Source organism: Dinoponera quadriceps, unplaced genomic scaffold, assembly GCF_001313825.1.
Source record: "Dinoponera quadriceps isolate SergipeBrazil2010 unplaced genomic scaffold, ASM131382v1 scaffold3, whole genome shotgun sequence".
NCBI lineage: Eukaryota > Metazoa > Arthropoda > Insecta > Hymenoptera > Formicidae > Dinoponera > Dinoponera quadriceps.
This window is the reverse complement of record NW_014554293.1, coordinates 640,966-659,031: the sequence shown is the minus strand read 5'-3', so window position 1 is coordinate 659,031 and position 18,066 is coordinate 640,966. Positions and strand designations below refer to the sequence as shown.

The window sequence follows — 18,066 nt, the reverse complement described above, 5'->3', positions numbered from 1 at the left end:
ACGGTTAAATATAAGATCGAACTATCAATACCGGCCTTTAGATCGTATTAGATTGGATTGGAGATTGATTCGACCAATCAGTGCAAAGTTCACTAAATTTCATCAAATGGAGTTCAGTTAACTTTGCACTGGCCAAATTTAATTTAATTTCAATCCCCGATCCGTAGTCTGATACGGGCTTAATACAAATTGTCGCAATAGTAGCAGTGAATATCGGAACACAAGTTAGCGTTTACCGTATCTAAAAGACGGTATCGCAAAAACTCCCTGTTATGTCTACAATTGAGATTATACACCAATCAGATTCACGAATTTTAGTAGAACAATAGTTGCAAAGCCGCTTCCATTTTTTAGTTTCGCAGCTCCCGCTACGAGCCGCCACCGTTTCTGCCGACAACGCGAAGACGTAGTACGACTCAACGGTAGATTAGACGTCTTTTATATTTTTCTTGTTTTATTTAGCAATACTGCTCAACAATTAGTTAGACGACTTTTTTGTTTTCCCTTGCTACGGTTAACAACGGACCGAATAATCTTTTTCATCTCCGAACGGTATGTCGGAATTATAGGTTAGAGAGGCCTTTATTTCCAAGTAATACGACTCGACGTCTGGGGAGACTAGCTACTCACTCTTGAGCAGCACGAGCGAACGGCATGTCGGATAAACTTTTTTGTCTCCGTTAACGAGAAGTGAAACAGTTCTTCCGACCTGTCGTGCGCAGGTAGAAGTCGTAAGCGCGGTAAAGCTTATTCATGGAATAGACCGACATTCGACGTCTCTCGCAGAGCGTTGGAATCAGCTGGATTTAAAAGCCGTCGAGAAGGTAAACCATCGATCGTGTAGCGAAAAAAAGGAAGAATCGAACATCGATTCAACGGTCGATCATTACCCATTTCCAGGGGTGACGCTGGTCGTTCGTTCTCAGGATCGTGTTCAGGTCGACAGGTGCACGGCGGAGGTGTTGATTCAAAGAAACTGCACTGTCAGTCGCTACGTCTATTCCCCCTCTCGCGGGTCTGTGTAAACGGACGAGTCGGCGGATTCCGTGGAACGAACGACAAAAGCGACGGGCCGGCTTACGATATGGAGGTCGACGAAAACAACGCAACTACCTCCAGCAATAAGGAGACCCCGGCTACGGGCTCCGGGGACACCCCGATGGAGATTGACGAGGACACTTCCGAGAGGAATCCCACCATGTCCGCGACCCCTATGAGCGCTATCAAGGTCATGGCATCCTCCGGCACCATCGGCTCGGTATCCATCAATCTGCACCCATTAGTGATTATGAACATCAGCGAGCACTGGACTAGACTCAGAGCTCAGGAGGGCAGTGATCAGTTGGGTAGGTTTTTCTAATCTTGTCGGTTGGATTTCTTCCTATAGAGTGACACTCGTGATCTTGTTGATTGGTAATTCGCTTCAGTAACATTGTTCATCCATCATGTCTCATTTAGCAGAGACAATTAACACGTTGAATGCTGTGAAGGTCATCAGTGACCAGTACTGTGATATCACCATGTCTCGTCAAGTTGCGTACAAAATATAATTTATCGCATTTATAAAACAGGCTGTGTGGCCAATAAAGAGCTAACGAACTGAGATGATAGACGCATGTACTTTGTGTTATATTTATTTACCATACTTTTTAGTGATTTAATCATCATTCATTTGTGTGACCAATAGGAATCAATGCAGCATTCAACGTGTTAATGTAACTTATAATGATAAGTAGAATAATTGCTACTTATGCTAAAATTTTGATTATATATAAGCAATGTGATAGTTGCATTATAACCTGCGATAAGTTTTGCCAAAAATATCTGATAGAGCAACATTATTTAATCTATAATAATCATATGTTTTCAGTTTACGGTGCTTTGATTGGCAAACAGAAGGGTCGTAATATAGAAATAATGAATTCCTTCGAATTGGTGTTCACCTGCATCGGCGACGATGTCATAATCGATAGAGATTACTATAATACAAAGGAGGAACAATTTAAGCAAGTTTTCAGTGATATGGACTTTTTGGGCTGGTACACCACCGGTGATATGCCGAATGAAAGAGACATCAGAGTGCACAAGCAGCTTTGCGAAATAAATGAAAGCCCTGTGCTGCTGAAACTGGACCCAAGACCGAAAAATACAGACGTAAGTTCTCACTGATAAATGTGTCTTGATGAAGGTGAGCCTTCCTTCTTTCACCATTGATCGTACTCTACATAATTCTGTGGATTGTTACAGCAATTATCGGTTTCCATGTACGAATCGGTAATCGACTTAGTCAATGGCGAAGCCACCATGTTATTTGTTCCATTAACTTACACGTTAGCCACCGAGGAGGCTGAGAGAATCGGAGTCGATCATGTAGCAAGGATGTGTAACAACGATCAGGGCGAAAGTTCACTAGGTAAACACGCCGTATAATTGAAACGAATTTATTCGTTGTGTTCGTTGACAAAATGGCAGAATCGATGATGCGTAAATCGAACGTTCAATTTCAGTGGCTGAACATTTAACGGCGCAACACAGCGCCATCAAAATGTTGCATTCGAGAGTGAAACTCGTCTTGAGATACGTGCAGGCTGTGCAGAATGGAGAATTGAAAGGAAACCATGAAGTACTTCGAGCGGCTTGTTCCTTAAGTCATCGACTGCCTGTTCTAAATAATCCGAAATTTAGAGCCGACTTTTACAATGTTAGTATGGCTCTTCTTCGAAGAATACAGCCGTTCCCTCCTTGATCGGTGTCAAATAATGTTCTTTTCTGTTTCAGCAATGCAACGATTTCAGTCTGATGACGTATCTCGGTATCATAACTAAGGGCTGTAATAATATAAATCAATTTGTAAACAAATTTAATATCTTGTATGATAGGCAGGGCGTGGGGCGGCGTCTACGAAGCCTCTTCTTCTGATATGTGAATACAATCTGTTGTTTTTATACGCGTCTTTTTTTACTTTCTAGATAAGTGCCGAGCTCAGGATTTAACGAGAGATAGTGAAAGAGAAAGATAGAAGGAGGGAGAAATTCACACAGCCAACTTAATCGCGAGATAGTTTGAATACTACTCTAGATACTGTATCGAACGTAAATAAAACAAAAAAAAGTAAAATAAAACTAAAGAAGTAACAAAAAAGTTCCGCAGCAATCACTTGAAATAAAAGAAAAAAAAAAAATATGTAACAGGGAATACGGTCGGAATGACCGCGGAAAGCATTCGTTATCTTGTCAGCAATACTGTTCGGAAATAATATTTATTGAATGCTATCTTATACATATATATATACAGATGGTATGTTTAAGATATTTCTAATTAACAATAACGTGTGATATTAATAAAAGGAAAACTGTGATGCGTAGCAAGATACGTTTCATTTTCTGTTGAGATCGATCTTGAGTTTAGCCGACTCGTGGAGGGAGAAAAAGATAAAACTTGTATGCACATATCGAAAAAAAAAAACGATGAATCGCGATTAGACAGGACAGGAAGATCTCAAATAGAGGCAAAATTTCACTTGCTCTTTGTGTGATATAAATTTATTAATATATACTCCACGTATATATGTATACTTTTTTCCTGCACATGTATATGGTATATATATATATATATATATATATATATAGACTTTGAAACATTCCTATCATTGCTTAGAATGCGATAGAATGAGATAAAGCTTCTCATTAGGAATGAGAGAAGTTTATCTAAAGTATATAGAAGTCATAAAACAAATACTTTCACATGTTTCGCGTTAATAATGGAAGACCTCATTTCTTTTTAATTGATTTACACACTACCAAGCATAGTCCATCGTAGGCCATGTTACCCACTCTTCGATACCGGAGATTGCGGTTTTACATAGAAGCGGTTTATGTATATAAGTTTTATCTTTATAAAAAAATGTGGTTTATGTATATATATATATATTAATATTTTATTAGAAAATACTACTAAAAGTGTTTTTTCCTCTAAAAATCTATTCGCATATTACGTATATATATATTTCTTTTTGACTTAAAATATAGAGCGACTTAATATATATATATATATAAATATTTATTGTACAAAATATAGTTTAGTATATTGTGCCTCATTAATTATTGCATGTAACTGTGTCCAGTTACTTGTTTCGTATATGAAGTAAAATCGGAATTGACCTCTCGTACACGCGTCATACATACAGATACGCACACACACATATACCGACTAGACCGTTATCGCGCGAAATCATAAGGAGTTTCCTCACATTCTTTTACTAACGACGTGATTAAAAGATAACTGAAGCTCCGGTATTACACGGTGTCTACGCCGGCCGTTGCTTCTCGGGGGACACGCAACGGGAACAATTGCGGACGTGTAAGCCGCATCGACAGCCTCTACGTTTACAGACTAGAAAATATCGCAGCGACACTACGTCTCTATTTGATATATTGCCTTGTACGACGAATTGTGCGAGTTTGCCTGATATCCTTTTGATATGCTAGACGAGTAACAGTACAGAAGAATGAAAACCGTGAGGAAGAGAAATTCCCTCTCTACGCGAAATCAAGGCTCGCTAAAGACTCGATATCTGCAATGATTGATCGTCTAAGAGTATTCTCATTTGAAACGTTTCGTTTGGCAGGTGATTTTTAGACATTTTTTTCCTTTGAGTAAACCATGAGACATGCGATTCTGAAGTGTTGTATAAATATTTATCGACGTGCTTTAACTATACAACATATATATAGTAATATCCACATAGTATTATCTTCAATATTAATGACGATTTAGCGCTGAACGCAAAGAGGTTGCCACGATTTCAGACGTTACAGCTCTCTGAAACCAAAACGGCGAGAAAATTATTAAACTATAAATTTGTGGCTATCGTTCCTACCACGACGAAGTACCTTTAATGTTTCGATTTTTAAGGACTCTCAAAGCCGAAAAAAATGATCAAAATCGATTTTTTTTAAGTCGTGCCATTTGTAAACAAAATTTCTTTTTCCATCGTGGTAAGGACGATAGCCACAATTATAAATCTATAGTTGAATTATAACAATCTTCTTCACCGTTTTGGTTTCAGAAGTCTATAACGTCCGGTATCGTGGTAAACATGCAGGCAAAACTTCCGTTCGGCGTTGCTCAAAATGATTTATAACCTTATTAATATTGAAATAATACCTGAATAACGATTCTTGCTAGCAAAATTTGCGCCTGTTATGTCTATAAGCCTTGTATATGAGGCTTATCTACGTTTTGCTCGTGATTCGACAGTATATTGCGCAGCTTTCAAGTCAGATGTCTGCTCGCAAGTCGTTCGCTGTATTCGCATAACATCCCTCGTTTTGATCATGTGAGCATCTCACGTTTTTATAATGAAAATATCACGCGAAAATTTTGCTAATCATTTGATAGCTTTATGACGACGTACGACATAAAGTTTTGCTTATGCACATAAGCAATCTTTGTGCGTAATTTGCTGGATATCTGCACATAAAATGTTTCGAGTAATATGTAGAAATTACTGTATATATATGTATACACAGCACGCGCGCACACACAGTTAAAGTATAAATAAATATTTGTATAAAACTTCAAATTTGTATGTCCTATAGTTTTTTCGAGAAAAATTTGTAAAAATCACAAGGCGACGTTTCGAATGAGAATACCTCTTTAAACTCGTTACATGTTTCACCTAAAGCTACGCTCGCGTACGAATTAGAATAGTTCTCCTCTCGATCCTGCGTCGCTACAGTTAAATACCCGTTCTGTTTTTGTGTTTCTCCCCGCGAAAGGCGGGGGTGGTAGGGGGGAAGGGGATATTGATATACATTATTAGGTTCGCAATAGGCCGTCCTCGATCATGGTAGCCAACACGTCCACCAGAACGGACAGCATCGTGTCGGGCTAAGGACTCGGCTTATCCATACCGATGATCTCCTCGAAGAGGCTGTTCTTGCCCTCGACCCGCTCCTCGATCGCTTGCACGGCGAACCTGAGAGTTGCGGCTGCCAGATCGCCCACCGACCAACGTCTATCCATCAGGACTCTGCTCACGGTGTCTAACTGGAGAACGTCAGTGTCGGTTACTGAACGCTCTTTTACGTTGTTCAAATTTTCAACAGCGAATATCCGCCAACGGTAATAATTCGTATTACTATTCAGACGATAAACACACATGAATTATTATTTCATACGCGGGAGAAAATTAGTCTTAAATCGAGAATAGATATTCTCATATATAAGGAAGAATATCATGATTCTCTTGATTAAGATTGGATATTAAAATTAATCCGATTGATCATTGTTTCTTACCTTAGACAAACCGGCATTGCCCGAGGTGTAGTAAATTAGCCTGGGCACGCCCGCCAACGAAGACGCGAGCCACTGAACAACCAGCTTAAGTTGCGGATCACCCTTCAATCTAGTCCCACATCCCCAATTACCGGTGGCCACCGGTAGCAACCCACCGCCTTGAGGGCTGTTCTCGCGCGGCAACTACGGCACAGGTAACGCGATCTGCTGTAAATTGTTATCCTGCCTTCGCGTCGCTACGCTCTCTCCCCGATACAGGGAAGTACACTGGTTAGTAGAGACGGCGGAGATTTGTCGAATCGTCGCTCTCTGATGCGGACGGTTAAAGTCGACGGAGATGCGCGCGACGCAGGAGAAGCTGAACCGTGTTATTTTTGTTTTAGTTTTGCGAGGAACCGCGCCGAGCGTTCATCACGGCCGCGGGGAGAATGACTTCGAACGAGGCATTCTCGCCCCCGGCGGTTATTAATCCGAGAAGAACGAAGAAGCGAGAGAGAGAGAGACATGAATACGGAGAGAATCGTCAATCGGATAGACTGAGAGACAGACAGGTGTGTATATGTGTGTCAATATGTAGTTAGTAGTCGCGGGAGATCTTCAAACGTGTCAGATGAGAGAAGCTGATACCACTCGTCCGGCATGCACCGAGTCGAAGAAAGAAGGAAAGAATCACGAAAAGTCTCGCGGAACAGGACAAAACTGCATATTAGCGGCGATCTTACCAATTTCAATAACCTTGACATGTATTGCTCGAGGTTGCGGCTCTGATTAACTTGCGAAAGGCTTTTAGCCGTCGCTTGTCGGTCGTTACCGAATCACGAACAATAAAAAATAGCGACGGCCCGAATCTCACGAAATCTCACGAAAACTGCGAACCTCATGGAGAAAAAAAATCTGTCGTACTCCTATGAATGAATCTACTACAACATATATTAAAAATGGAAATTATGTATAATGTGTAAGAAATGGAAATTATGTAATAATTTCCTAACAGACAACGAGCGACGGCTAGAATTTCCTATATCGTTCAGAGCCACGTCCTTGACGATATATGTCAGGGTCGTTGGAATCGGCGAAGAGGCCGAACCAAATACGCAATTTTACCCGGAACAATACTCAAGCCTCGACGAGCGTGTTCAGATTCGAGAGACGGAGACATTTCAGGAAGTCAGACCTGGCGTCCTCTCCTCCGCACCTCTCGAACAATCTCTTCAAACACAGATGATTCAACAGACAAAAAAGAGGATACGGTAAACACAGTCGCTGCCTCATGCAATTGCGTGATATACGGCTCAAGTCCAGAATCACCTCGGCACCGAGCACGCCCGGAGCGCGTTTCGCGCTGGAAGCCGCCGGCATGGACAGGCATACGGTGGTCTGATCATCGACCAACGTTTGGAACACTTCCGACGTGAACGTAACGGCCCAAAGTTTCCTACGTTGGGAGTCCTTCGCTTCTCTTACCATCTCGCACGAGGCGTCCTCGTAGCGATCTACATCTGCCGATTCAGATACCTGTATAGAGCACGTGATCCTGTCTGTAGTCGAAACTCAGAATCCCGGTATTTTGTTTCGCCGATTAGACCTGTTCTGCAATACGCCGTACGTCGGAATCGGATGTCAGAACGCAGCCGATGGTCCTGCGAGATCTCCTTTTCGAAAAATTAATTCTCTCATTGGACCGTCGGTTGCGTCCCAATATCCGACTCCGACATACGGCGTATCGTTGAAGAGGCTTTAGTCCGCGTTAGATCAGCTTTGCCTCGGCGCAAACCGACTCACGCTGTCTCTCATTCCATCTTAATAAACGCAACGAGGTGTTCAAGGATATCCGTACGTTCTTATGGCTATGAGCGTTCGTAATTTAAATAGCGTTCGCATCTTTAATTGTCCCGTTGAGGAAAACCAGGTCGGAATCCATATAGGAAAACCATATGGAATCCATGGCTGCTCCTGGGGATTTGCGCCAAAAATCCGAGTTCTAGTTTAACGATCCATGTGGATTTTCATAAACCATGTGGATTTTTATATGGATTTCCACGTACCGTGGACTCTTGTATAGACTTTTATCATCCTATATGGATTCACATGATCCTATAGATCTCCGTGGAAATCCACTTGGAAATTTTCAACAGGATGGCTATTAGTGTAAATGAAGGATGTGATTAACTTGCTGATCTAGCTCTTCTGACTCCAGAGAAAAAGCACTAATTAAGATTCTTGGTCGCTCGTTGCAAGCAATGGTTGGTCGAACAAGCAATAAATAAATGGTCATGTAATTAATAGACAAAATCATGAGAAAATGGATTAAAAAGGAAGGTCCCGTGTCAAGTTAATTTTGCGGCCATTTCTTGATTGCTCGATTAAAAGAAAAGTATTCAGACAATTTTACAAGTGTGCTTGTAAATCGATCACAAATGTCATTTTGTGAATATACATCTTTTTTTTTTAATTTAATTCTTCAAGAATTCAGTTCATCGGTATGCTTTTCCNAGAGAGAGAGAGAGAGAGAGAGAGAGAGAGAGAGAGAGAGAGAGAAAATCACCCTTGAGTGAATCGTCTCGCGAATTAAACCCGATCTTTTTCTAACTCAGCCATTCTGTCGCAGGCACGCCGTACGTTTCCATAAGAATCCGCTGGGCCTTACTGATTGCTGTCTTCGGTTCTTTTGACGAGCGAGCTCCAAGCTGAGGCTCCTCACGGCCAACGCCAGCTTGTGCCGCTGGCTCACGTCGTTCGAGTCGATGAACGGCTGAGGATCTCCTTCTTGGACCGGCACGCCAGCGAACGACTCGCTCAGGGCGCGCTTCAGGAGCGAACCGGCGAATCGTACCACCGCCCGGTCCCTCGCATCCAGCTCTCGGCTCTCGTCCGCCACTATCGGGTCCTCCAGCCACTTGGACAGCTGCTCGTACACCTCCTCCAGTTCGGAGCAGAAATCTAAAAGGTTCATTCGTAATTCACAAGTGGTTCTTCGCCGAGTAAACCGCCGCTCATTAATCCGTTCGTTCGGAGAATTCCAACTGTACTCGCCGGAATTGTACTCGGTGCTGAAACTGTATTTGCTGCTGGCACTTGTGTCTTTCCGTTGGAACATGGGCCCCTGGCTTTGTCGAAACCGGCCGAGCCACTTCTGCTCAGCCTCCAGGGATTCCTTCAGGAACTCCTCGTCCACTGTCTCGTCGCGAAGGACGAAACCCCTCGAGCCTCCTCTTTTTACCCTGCAATGCATTGCGCTCGTTACACCGTTGCGATCTGCGATCTCTCGCCATCCTTCGCAGACTTTCCAGTAAACGAGTAACAGTAACATAACTGTTGGTTATAATTTCCCATTCAACAATATAAATACGATAATATAACACTCGTGTTGTAACTAAGGTATGTTACTGTTATTTGGTGTTCGCTGGGGTTATTCCAGAAAATTATAACGACATAAAAATATCGTAGGGTGTCCGAGAATGTTCGGTGTATCTGTGGTGCGCAGGTAGAATGGGTTAAACTAAGAGGAAAATGCACGAAATGTAGGAGGGGGAGGGGGGGGGATGTGTTTTATGAAATTTGCAAAAGTTAACGAGGAATTGGTTAAATGATCGCCAGAATGTTTACGTCTTACCGCACACTTTACGGCTGTTATAGACGACCGTTAAAAAACCGATTCTAGAAGTTTGTCGGTTTCCTCGCGAGACACCTCGTGTATCCGTTCATCCCGCGAAATCTCGGTAACCATTCGACGAACTCACTTGATGTCCTGATCGCAGACGTGGCTGCCGCTGACGCTGATGCCGACGGCGTAGCTGCTCTCGCCGGACGAGGTGTTGGAGGAAGTCGCGCCGGTCGCCGTGCTTTCCCGCTTCAGAGCGTCCTTCAGTCGCTGCGCAAAGGTGCCCCGTCTTTCGGGTGTGTCCAGCTGCGCGCTGTAACGCTTCGTCAGTCTGTGTTCCTCCTCCCCTGGAAAATCGTTCGCCCCCATTAGTAAGTCGCGACTCTCCCCTGCTCGGATAGTTTCGCTCTGCTTTCGGCGCGCACCGCTTGGTTCCTCGTCGATGGTTTCTTTGGCGCTGTGGAAGCTGTCGGTGCTCTGGCTGTTGCAGCTGCTGTAGACCGACATCTGGCCGAGGGACTTGCGCGTAACCGGCAGCACCTCGCCGCTCGAGCCGAGCACGATGAAGCGGTTCCGTCGGCTGTTGCTGCAGCTCGCGTCCTTGCATATCTTGTGCGGGCTCGGCGGTCTCATTGATTTACCGTTAGGCCTGCTGCGCACCTCCTGCGTCGCGCCGTCCAATTTGCCGCAGTCTTCGCGCGGGGACTGCTTGTCTGCTCGCCGGAAGAGAAAGAAGGGACGAAAGAAAGAAAACAAGAGAAGACTGGTAATACTACAGGCGAACGAGCGGGATACAATTCGAGTCAGGGTCGGACGTTTATGCGTAGGATACAATAGCCTACGTCTACGCGTAGATAATGTAAGCTGTGTGTGTCATCTACGCAGGCAATAAGTAATCTATCAATCGTTATGGAATGATTCGTTTTCTTCTTATATTTCGTGATCTTTATATTTGGTTTCTGTTAAAAGCTCACACAGGTAAGCCCGAGTAACAACATTTGTATATTAACAGCACGTACACCTTTTATATCACTTTACAGATATTTTAAACATGCGTAAAGTGGATTTTATATCCAACTTCACTTAAATTAACCCATTAAAAATTGGTAAAATTATTTGGTTTAAATGTAACGGCACACAATTTTGACATTTTCCAACGCCACGAAAAATCGACAGTGGATTTGGCGAATTTGATCGACTCATTGATAAAAAAGAGGAAATAAGCGTTACGTGCGTTGTGCCTATTTTAATCACGAACTGAGGAACACCGTCTCTTCTCGCTTAAAAGCCCACAGTTGAATTTAAACGGCACAATTTTCATACTGCCCGCATTTATCAACCTTTCCGCTTTTGATATTCAGTATCTTCATAATTAATATCAAAATCATATATATGAACTGTCTTTCCTAGCAACTTAGCAAGTCCGTGTAAATATCACGCAGTCGGTAGATTTGATATCTACGCGACTTGTAAAAGCGTGATCTTAAAATCTGCGACGCAACATCGAGTGAAACGCAAGTCGGCCTTTCTCTCCCGCGCCTTAGTCCCCCACCTGTCTTGGAGTAGACCTTGTCTTCGCCCTCCGTTTCCGGCGGGGTGCTGCTGAAGCTCTCGCCGATCGGCGACAGTCTGCGCGAGCCTATGCCGATCTCCGCTTCCGGTTCCGCCTTGATGGGATCCGTCGGACTGCTGGGCACGTGTCGCTGGCGGAAGCCTAACAGCGACTTGTTCATCTCGCGCAGAATGTTGTCCTCCTCGAATTGCGTCAACGGCAGCCGCGAGTAGTCCTCGGGGTCTATACAGCAGACCGTAACCTGCGTTCGGGAAACTGTACGATTGCTCATCTCGCTCTCCAAGTGCGTTCGCGGACGGGGAACGGCTCCGTCGCGCGGGCGTGCTCACTCACCACGTTCGGCTTCGGGATGCTCTCGAAGATCGCCTTGTGCCGCGGATCGTTTATCCTCGACACGTGCCGCACGCCCTCGATTATCAGTACTTCGTTGTCTTCTAAGGCCTCGACGGATAGTATCGCGGCGAGCATCTCGGGATGCGTCGCCACCTGGAATGCAATTATTTATTTATCTGTTCTTCTTATCCGTCCATCCACAGCGGATAGCGACTTTTCGGGACTTGATGCTGATATTATTTCGGGGGGCCCCTTCACTGCTTATGTCATCTTCTCGTGCTGCAGAGTTCGGAAACTTCTACTTTTCTAGGCGGAAACGCCGAAAGTACATCAATTTTCTAAAGACATCGCGATATTTCCGACCAATTTCTGCTGCGGGATCTGCGGATCGGTTTTCATTTTCTATCACTCTCTTCGTATTTCTTTTTTTTTTTTTTTTATTAAATCCCATGTAACATATGTTAACATATCAAGAAAAATATCTCCCACGAAGAAGAACGTTTCGGAACGTTTGTTGTCTCGTGAAGATGCCGAGATGTTTTCGACAATAAGCCGATGAGATGTCACATAATAAACATAAATATTATTTTAACTAAATAGAGGAATTTCCTTTTTGTTGGAGACAGAGAAATTTCCCTTCTGTTGAATCGCTTTCATTTACTTAAAAGATACAAATTTTCCTTCGAATGGCAAGTTTCCGAAGAAATTCGATCCTTTCAATACGGGAAAGCTCAAAAAGCTTTTTATCTATTTACCTTTGTATTTTTATTATTTATTTCTTTACAATGATCGAGGAAGCACAATCTGGCGAAACGTTCATCGGCTGTACAAAATCAATAATATCGAAGAATTTTTCGAAGAAAAGGGGTGTGATTCGGACAATTGAATTTACTTTGAGATTGTTCGAGGACGAAACGAGATAAGATTAGAACCACGAAGCCACGACGATTCGCATCGTAGCTTTGCCAGTTATTCATGCCGGTTGCTTACATGTACAGTTTCCTGCGTGACATCCCCATCGAGCACTCCGCCGCCGATCTTAGCGTCTGCGAAGCAAACCTGCAGCACCTTCGATTCCGTCTCCATCCTCTCCAACCGACCCTCGTGGCGTATCGTTAACGGACACAGAGGTACGTTACTTTCCAGCCAGTCCTCGATAGTCAACCATTGTTTAGCCGACATCACCTGCGAATTGCGAGAATTGAGATTTTACTGTCTCGGAATTCAATTGACAATTTAATCGAGAACAAAAGGAAATCGATCGACGGAGAATCGAAGACCGCGAACGTAACGCGCGATTGTTAAACGCACGCCAGTATTCTGCCGGTAAAGTTTTTAAATATGACATTTTCTTAACTTAATTTTCTTATTCAGTTATCACGAAGGGAGTATACCTGTCTGGAAATTACCAGGCGGCCGTCGAGCGCATGCTCCGTCTCGAGATAGTTGTAATAATGAAAGATACTTTTAAGCTTAGCTTTCTGTGCGTTTCTGAAAAACGAGAGAAAGTACGAAAATATTATGACTTTTTACTTTCTTTCTTTTTTGTTCTTTTTTTTCTTTTTCACTTGGAATCGTTCGACGAACTTTTCCGAGGATTCGATCCGCTCGGGAAGTTACTCACTTGTGAAGATGTCTGAAGAAGTTCGTGAAATTGAAGTCGCGCAACGTAGGGTGGGTCTTCGTGGTTCTCTTCGGGTACGTCGAGAAGAATGCGTTCGCGATTAAGGAGGATACGAAGGCGTAACTGTATTCGATGCTATCACCTGCGCGAAACAAATAAATTCTCGAGTACACATACGTTGAGATCATAAGATTCTTCGGGTCTCGCGATATCCCGAGAAACTTCGCCGGGCAATCGATCTCGCTGTAGCGGTACCTTGCTGCTGGAGGCTAAAGTGTAAACCTTGCGGCGGCTTAGTGGATCTCAAAGCCTTCGCCCTCTCCACCATCCGCGGTATTGTCTTCGTGAACACCTGCTCCCTCTCCGCGAGGTCGAGGTCTTCGTCTAGGAAGGTTGCCAGTTCGGCGAACAAGTCAGGGTCCTGCACGTCTTCCTCGGGATCGAGGCTTATGCTGAACAGACCCAAGTGTTTCTTCGTTAAATACGAAAACGCCGATCTGCCTTTCCATTTCAAGATTAAAGGGGTATTCTCATTTGGAAAGTTTCGTTTGGCAGGTGATTTTTAGGAATTTCCCTTCAAAAAACCATAAGATATAATTCTGAGGTTTTGTATAAACACTTATCTACGTTTTAACTATATACAATAGTATATACAAAGTAGCCCAGTCGGATTTACATCTCTCGCGTGTTGTGTATGTATCAGTAGAGATGAAGTTCGTCACTCCTCTACTATTTAATGACTCGAAACTCTGTACCCTGTATGTGTGTGTGCGTGTGTGTCCCAGTAGAACGACGGGAGATTACGCGAGTGTAACGTACTTGCACATGTCATGCAGTCGCTGCATCGCGTCTATCAGTTCCTGGGACTTCCTGGCTGCGGCGGCTTTGTCCAGTTGCTTTACCACCGCCGGCCACCAGGGCAGGTCGCACGGCAACATCACGAGGGCCATCGTGGATCTGTGAAGCAAACGTGGGGAAGTCTTTTGTGAGAAAAAATAATTCAAAAGTAGCGACCGCGAATTCACTCGTCTGCACCAAGTAGAACAGAAAGTCACTGTGACGCTGCAAAATGGTGAGAAAATGTAAATTTACTTTCCGATTACTTTCTCATTGTTTCGACGTCATTATTTGTTCTATTTAGGTTCCCGCCACGTTCGGAGTGAGTCTCCTCTCCCCCACCGACGAAGAAGCCCTAGAATAGTCGTAGTGACGAGCGTTTTTTTGATGTATTCAGTCCGGAGTGAACCGGAGTGCTCTGAGAGGCCGCTAATCGATTTGAATTTATAGTTAGCGTGATATGTCAAAGATACGCGTGATGGACGTGCCGAAGTGGCGCGATCGTAAAATAAATCCGACCGGAGGAACCTAATCATCCCTTCCCTCCTACCCATAAATCGCCAGTCGCGGTGCACTCGCATATGTACCGTACGATGCAATCGGGACTAGCTCGTCGATCATCGCAATCCGTTGATCATTGGATCCTCGATTGAGTCGAAATTAACGCGTTGTCGATCGCATTAACGTTTATTATCTTTGAATAACAACTTCCGGTTACACGGGTCACCTTCAATGAACGCGGCCGTTGAACGAGCGAACTTACTGCCGTTAATCAATATTCTTTCAGAGATATCTACTCCATGAATCTAAAAGAATACCTCGATCAAAAGCGATAATCACTCAACGATTGTACAATCGTTGTGTTTTCTGAATGCACCCATTAACAGTTATTATCTTCATATAACAGGTGTTATCCAAGACGCGGATATTTTCTACAAATTCTCTTCTCCCTGTTTCTCATCTCATCACCTCGTCATTTCGTCCTACGTGATATCTTGGAAAATGTATATGTCATATTAAAAAGTTCTTGAGGTTTTTCTATTTATAATGACTATACTCTCTTTTCAAAGCGTAAGGTTAGGAGCATTGTTAATTGTTAATCCAAAGCGTCACCCTTAAGTAATAAATGTAACTGTTAATACAAGTTATTATCTTCGGAGAAGGATTGTTGAAGTAATCGAGATTATTATCGCAATATTATCGTCGAATCCCTTAGCAATGTCAAAGTCCGCGACCTTCGAAGCATATCGGACTGTTCAATTCTCCGGGCGATTAGACCTTAATCGCTAAAGTTCTCGATTTCGTCGTTCGGCCGATGAGGTCACGAACTTTCGAGCTTGACTTGGATCTCGATTCAAGACCGTGAGTTTCCGTACATTCTTCGACGCACAGACCTCGATGCCGCGGGTTCTATTTGAAATTCCGACTTCAGATTCCTGCTCCGAGCGGATTGTTCACGGTGTAAGTTTGCGTCGGATTTTTCGCAATCCGAAAGACTTCCGCGAGTTGAGCATCGTCCGTTCGTATTCCCTCTCAGGGAGACACCGTCTGGACACGCAGGCGCAGGCCGGAGGGTTGGCTGGTTAGTAACCTCGTCGCACACGAGGCGAATATAATTAGTCACTCTTTAAGAGCCGGGGAGGGAATTCACCGGTCTGCTCGTGAACGACACGACGAGTTGCGAGATGACGAGCGCAACGGCGAGACGGCGACGAGCCGGCCTGCGGATCTCTCCAGCGTGCTCCCGTTTACATAATCACCTCTCTCCTCCTTTGTCTTCCGCGACCTCGTCGGATCAGCTGACCCGTGAACGGAGTCACGTCGTGCGCTCCGTCGCGTCGACGCCACGCACGGTCACCGGCGACGAGCCCAGCAGCCGGATCCCTTCGAGGCACATAGTCGAGACCAGGCGAAACCCGCGCTCCTGGACCGCCGGCACCCTGAGGACCACCCCGAGGATCCCCGAACTCGGCCGCCGTTCACTTCCTACGCGCGCTTCCGGCAGCCGGGAACTCCCGTTCGTGACTCCTCGACGTCCTGATCGCGAAGGCTGCCGTCCTCCACCTCCCCCCGACAATCCCCCGGTGACGGCTCACTCTTCCTCACTCCACCGCCTCGGCGCATTAACGCGATCTCCGGGAGTCCGGAGGCCGAGCTCCGGGTTCCCTCGGGGCAGAACGAGCCCGGAGAGGAGGTAGTGCCGGTGTCGTCGTGCCTCTCTCTCGCCGGCTCGATTGATCGTCCGGCCGGTTCGGAAGGGTCGCGACGAGCCAGCCGTTTACTACTACCGGCCGCGAGACTACTATCCGTTACTACTGCCGCGCCGCTCGCCGTTCGTAACCACTGCCGCCCGCCCACTCTCATCCCCCTCAGCCCTTCCCCTCGCGCACCCTCGTCTCCTGACTTTGTCCGCGGCGGCTGGCGTTGCACCCGCTATTTATAGAGCGCGGCGCCGGCGCCCTGCCAAACCCTATATAGAAACCGATATAGTGCGTAAGTCAAAAACCAAGTGAGCCACCCTGGTGAGAGCCGCGTCGAGGAAACACCGGGACGGAGAGACACCTGACTACGGCATCGCACGGCAATGCTGGTGACAATTATAAACGTAACTTCTTTAGATTCGTGTCGCAGGAAGTTGTTCGGAGTAATTCTCGTCGTCAGTCCATTTCTGTAAAAGTCGTATAAATTCATGAGCGTACATGTTAGAAAATAAATAAAAATAAACAATATCGCCGTTTGAATATCTTTAGGTTGGCAATGTAACCGTCAAAACTATTTAGGAGCCATCACGCTTAACGTGCTTTTTCACGTTTCCACTCTTGGGTAAAAGTCGCATGATCGTTACCCTGGGTTAGAATTCCGAGCTGGTCCTCGAGGAGACGCGGTACGTCACGGACCGCGGTCAATTAACTTTCCGAAATAAACACTCTGGCGAGGCGAGTCGCATTCGAGAATCGCGACGTGCGATCGGTCATGGCTTGCTGTAAAAATGACTACAAAAGCGACTGTATGACGAATGTGTGTACAAAGTGGACTTTATTTAGTCCAAGACGATGAATCGATCGGTTTTATTTATCGAGAAACTCGGCGTATACAGGATGTCTCAGAAACTGCTTCGAGGACGACTCGAAGTCTTTCCAATTTTCAGGGCTGACGGGACATCGGTGCGGACGAGAGCTGCTGTACCGATGGTAGGTCGCGACGACTCGACAGATTCGATCAAGTATTCAAGATAAAGATAAACGGGAGAGAGAGAGACGCTCGTTGTCTTTTTTCGAATATTGTGGCGGCGGGACAGGTTCGCGCTGCGATTTGGAAGGCGGTGTAGCCGCTTCCATTAGCCGGGGATCAATCTTCAGTAATGACGTATACGACGCGTTGACTTGGCGAGAAAAGCCAGTAACACGATACTAAACTCACAGTGGCAAACCTCTGGCAGCTCGCCATTTGCAACCTTGTGCCAGATTTACTCAACGTTAACTCATAACTATTTATACACGTTGCACGTTTTCAGGAACTTTTCGAACTGTGAGCGGTCGGCTGGTTCTCGTTCGCTGGTGAAGTGACTCTTACAAGGATAGGTGGAGTAGTAGAACGGAAACGAATATGAATACGCATTTTGCTTGATTAAAACGAGGAAAGAGCACAAATCACATGGAACAATAAGCAAGAATATATTTTTCACAAATATGATAATAATATTATAAATGAACGCGTCTCTTACTGGGTTCATGAATGACCTCTACCTTTCCTTGCGAAAGATAACGTTGTATGATCAGTCACAAAAGTGTTGGAAAA

General features: G+C 44.8%; 2 protein-coding genes across 3 annotated transcripts; one reads left to right on the top strand and one right to left on the bottom strand.

Moving 5' to 3' along the window:
* Positions 1-387: 387 nt before the first annotated feature.
* LOC106742868 (COP9 signalosome complex subunit 6) lies at positions 388-2,945 on the top strand. Its single transcript, XM_014616207.1, has 6 exons — positions 388-824; positions 901-1,346; positions 1,871-2,154; positions 2,248-2,413; positions 2,508-2,701; positions 2,779-2,945. The coding sequence occupies exons 2-6, from the start codon at positions 1,085-1,087 to the stop codon at positions 2,917-2,919; spliced, it is 1,047 nt and encodes a 348-aa protein (XP_014471693.1). The 5' UTR covers positions 388-824; positions 901-1,084; the 3' UTR covers positions 2,920-2,945.
* A 295-nt stretch (positions 2,946-3,240) lies between these two features.
* On the bottom strand, positions 3,241-16,657 carry LOC106742842. 2 transcript variants are annotated; one of them, XM_014616150.1, is made up of 15 exons: positions 16,029-16,657; positions 14,251-14,388; positions 13,687-13,883; positions 13,432-13,573; positions 13,202-13,298; positions 12,798-12,992; positions 11,808-11,960; positions 11,454-11,715; positions 10,327-10,614; positions 10,041-10,248; positions 9,334-9,521; positions 8,948-9,240; positions 7,609-7,815; positions 6,301-6,483; positions 3,241-6,051 (listed from the first exon to the last, which is right to left on the bottom strand). In XM_014616150.1, the coding sequence occupies exons 2-15, from the start codon at positions 14,379-14,381 to the stop codon at positions 5,893-5,895; spliced, it is 2,703 nt and encodes a 900-aa protein (XP_014471636.1). In that variant the 5' UTR covers positions 14,382-14,388; positions 16,029-16,657; the 3' UTR covers positions 3,241-5,892. The 2 variants fall into 2 exon arrangements, with proteins under 2 accessions (XP_014471636.1, XP_014471645.1); XM_014616159.1 differs by lacking the exon at positions 7,609-7,815.
* Positions 16,658-18,066: the final 1,409 nt, after the last annotated feature.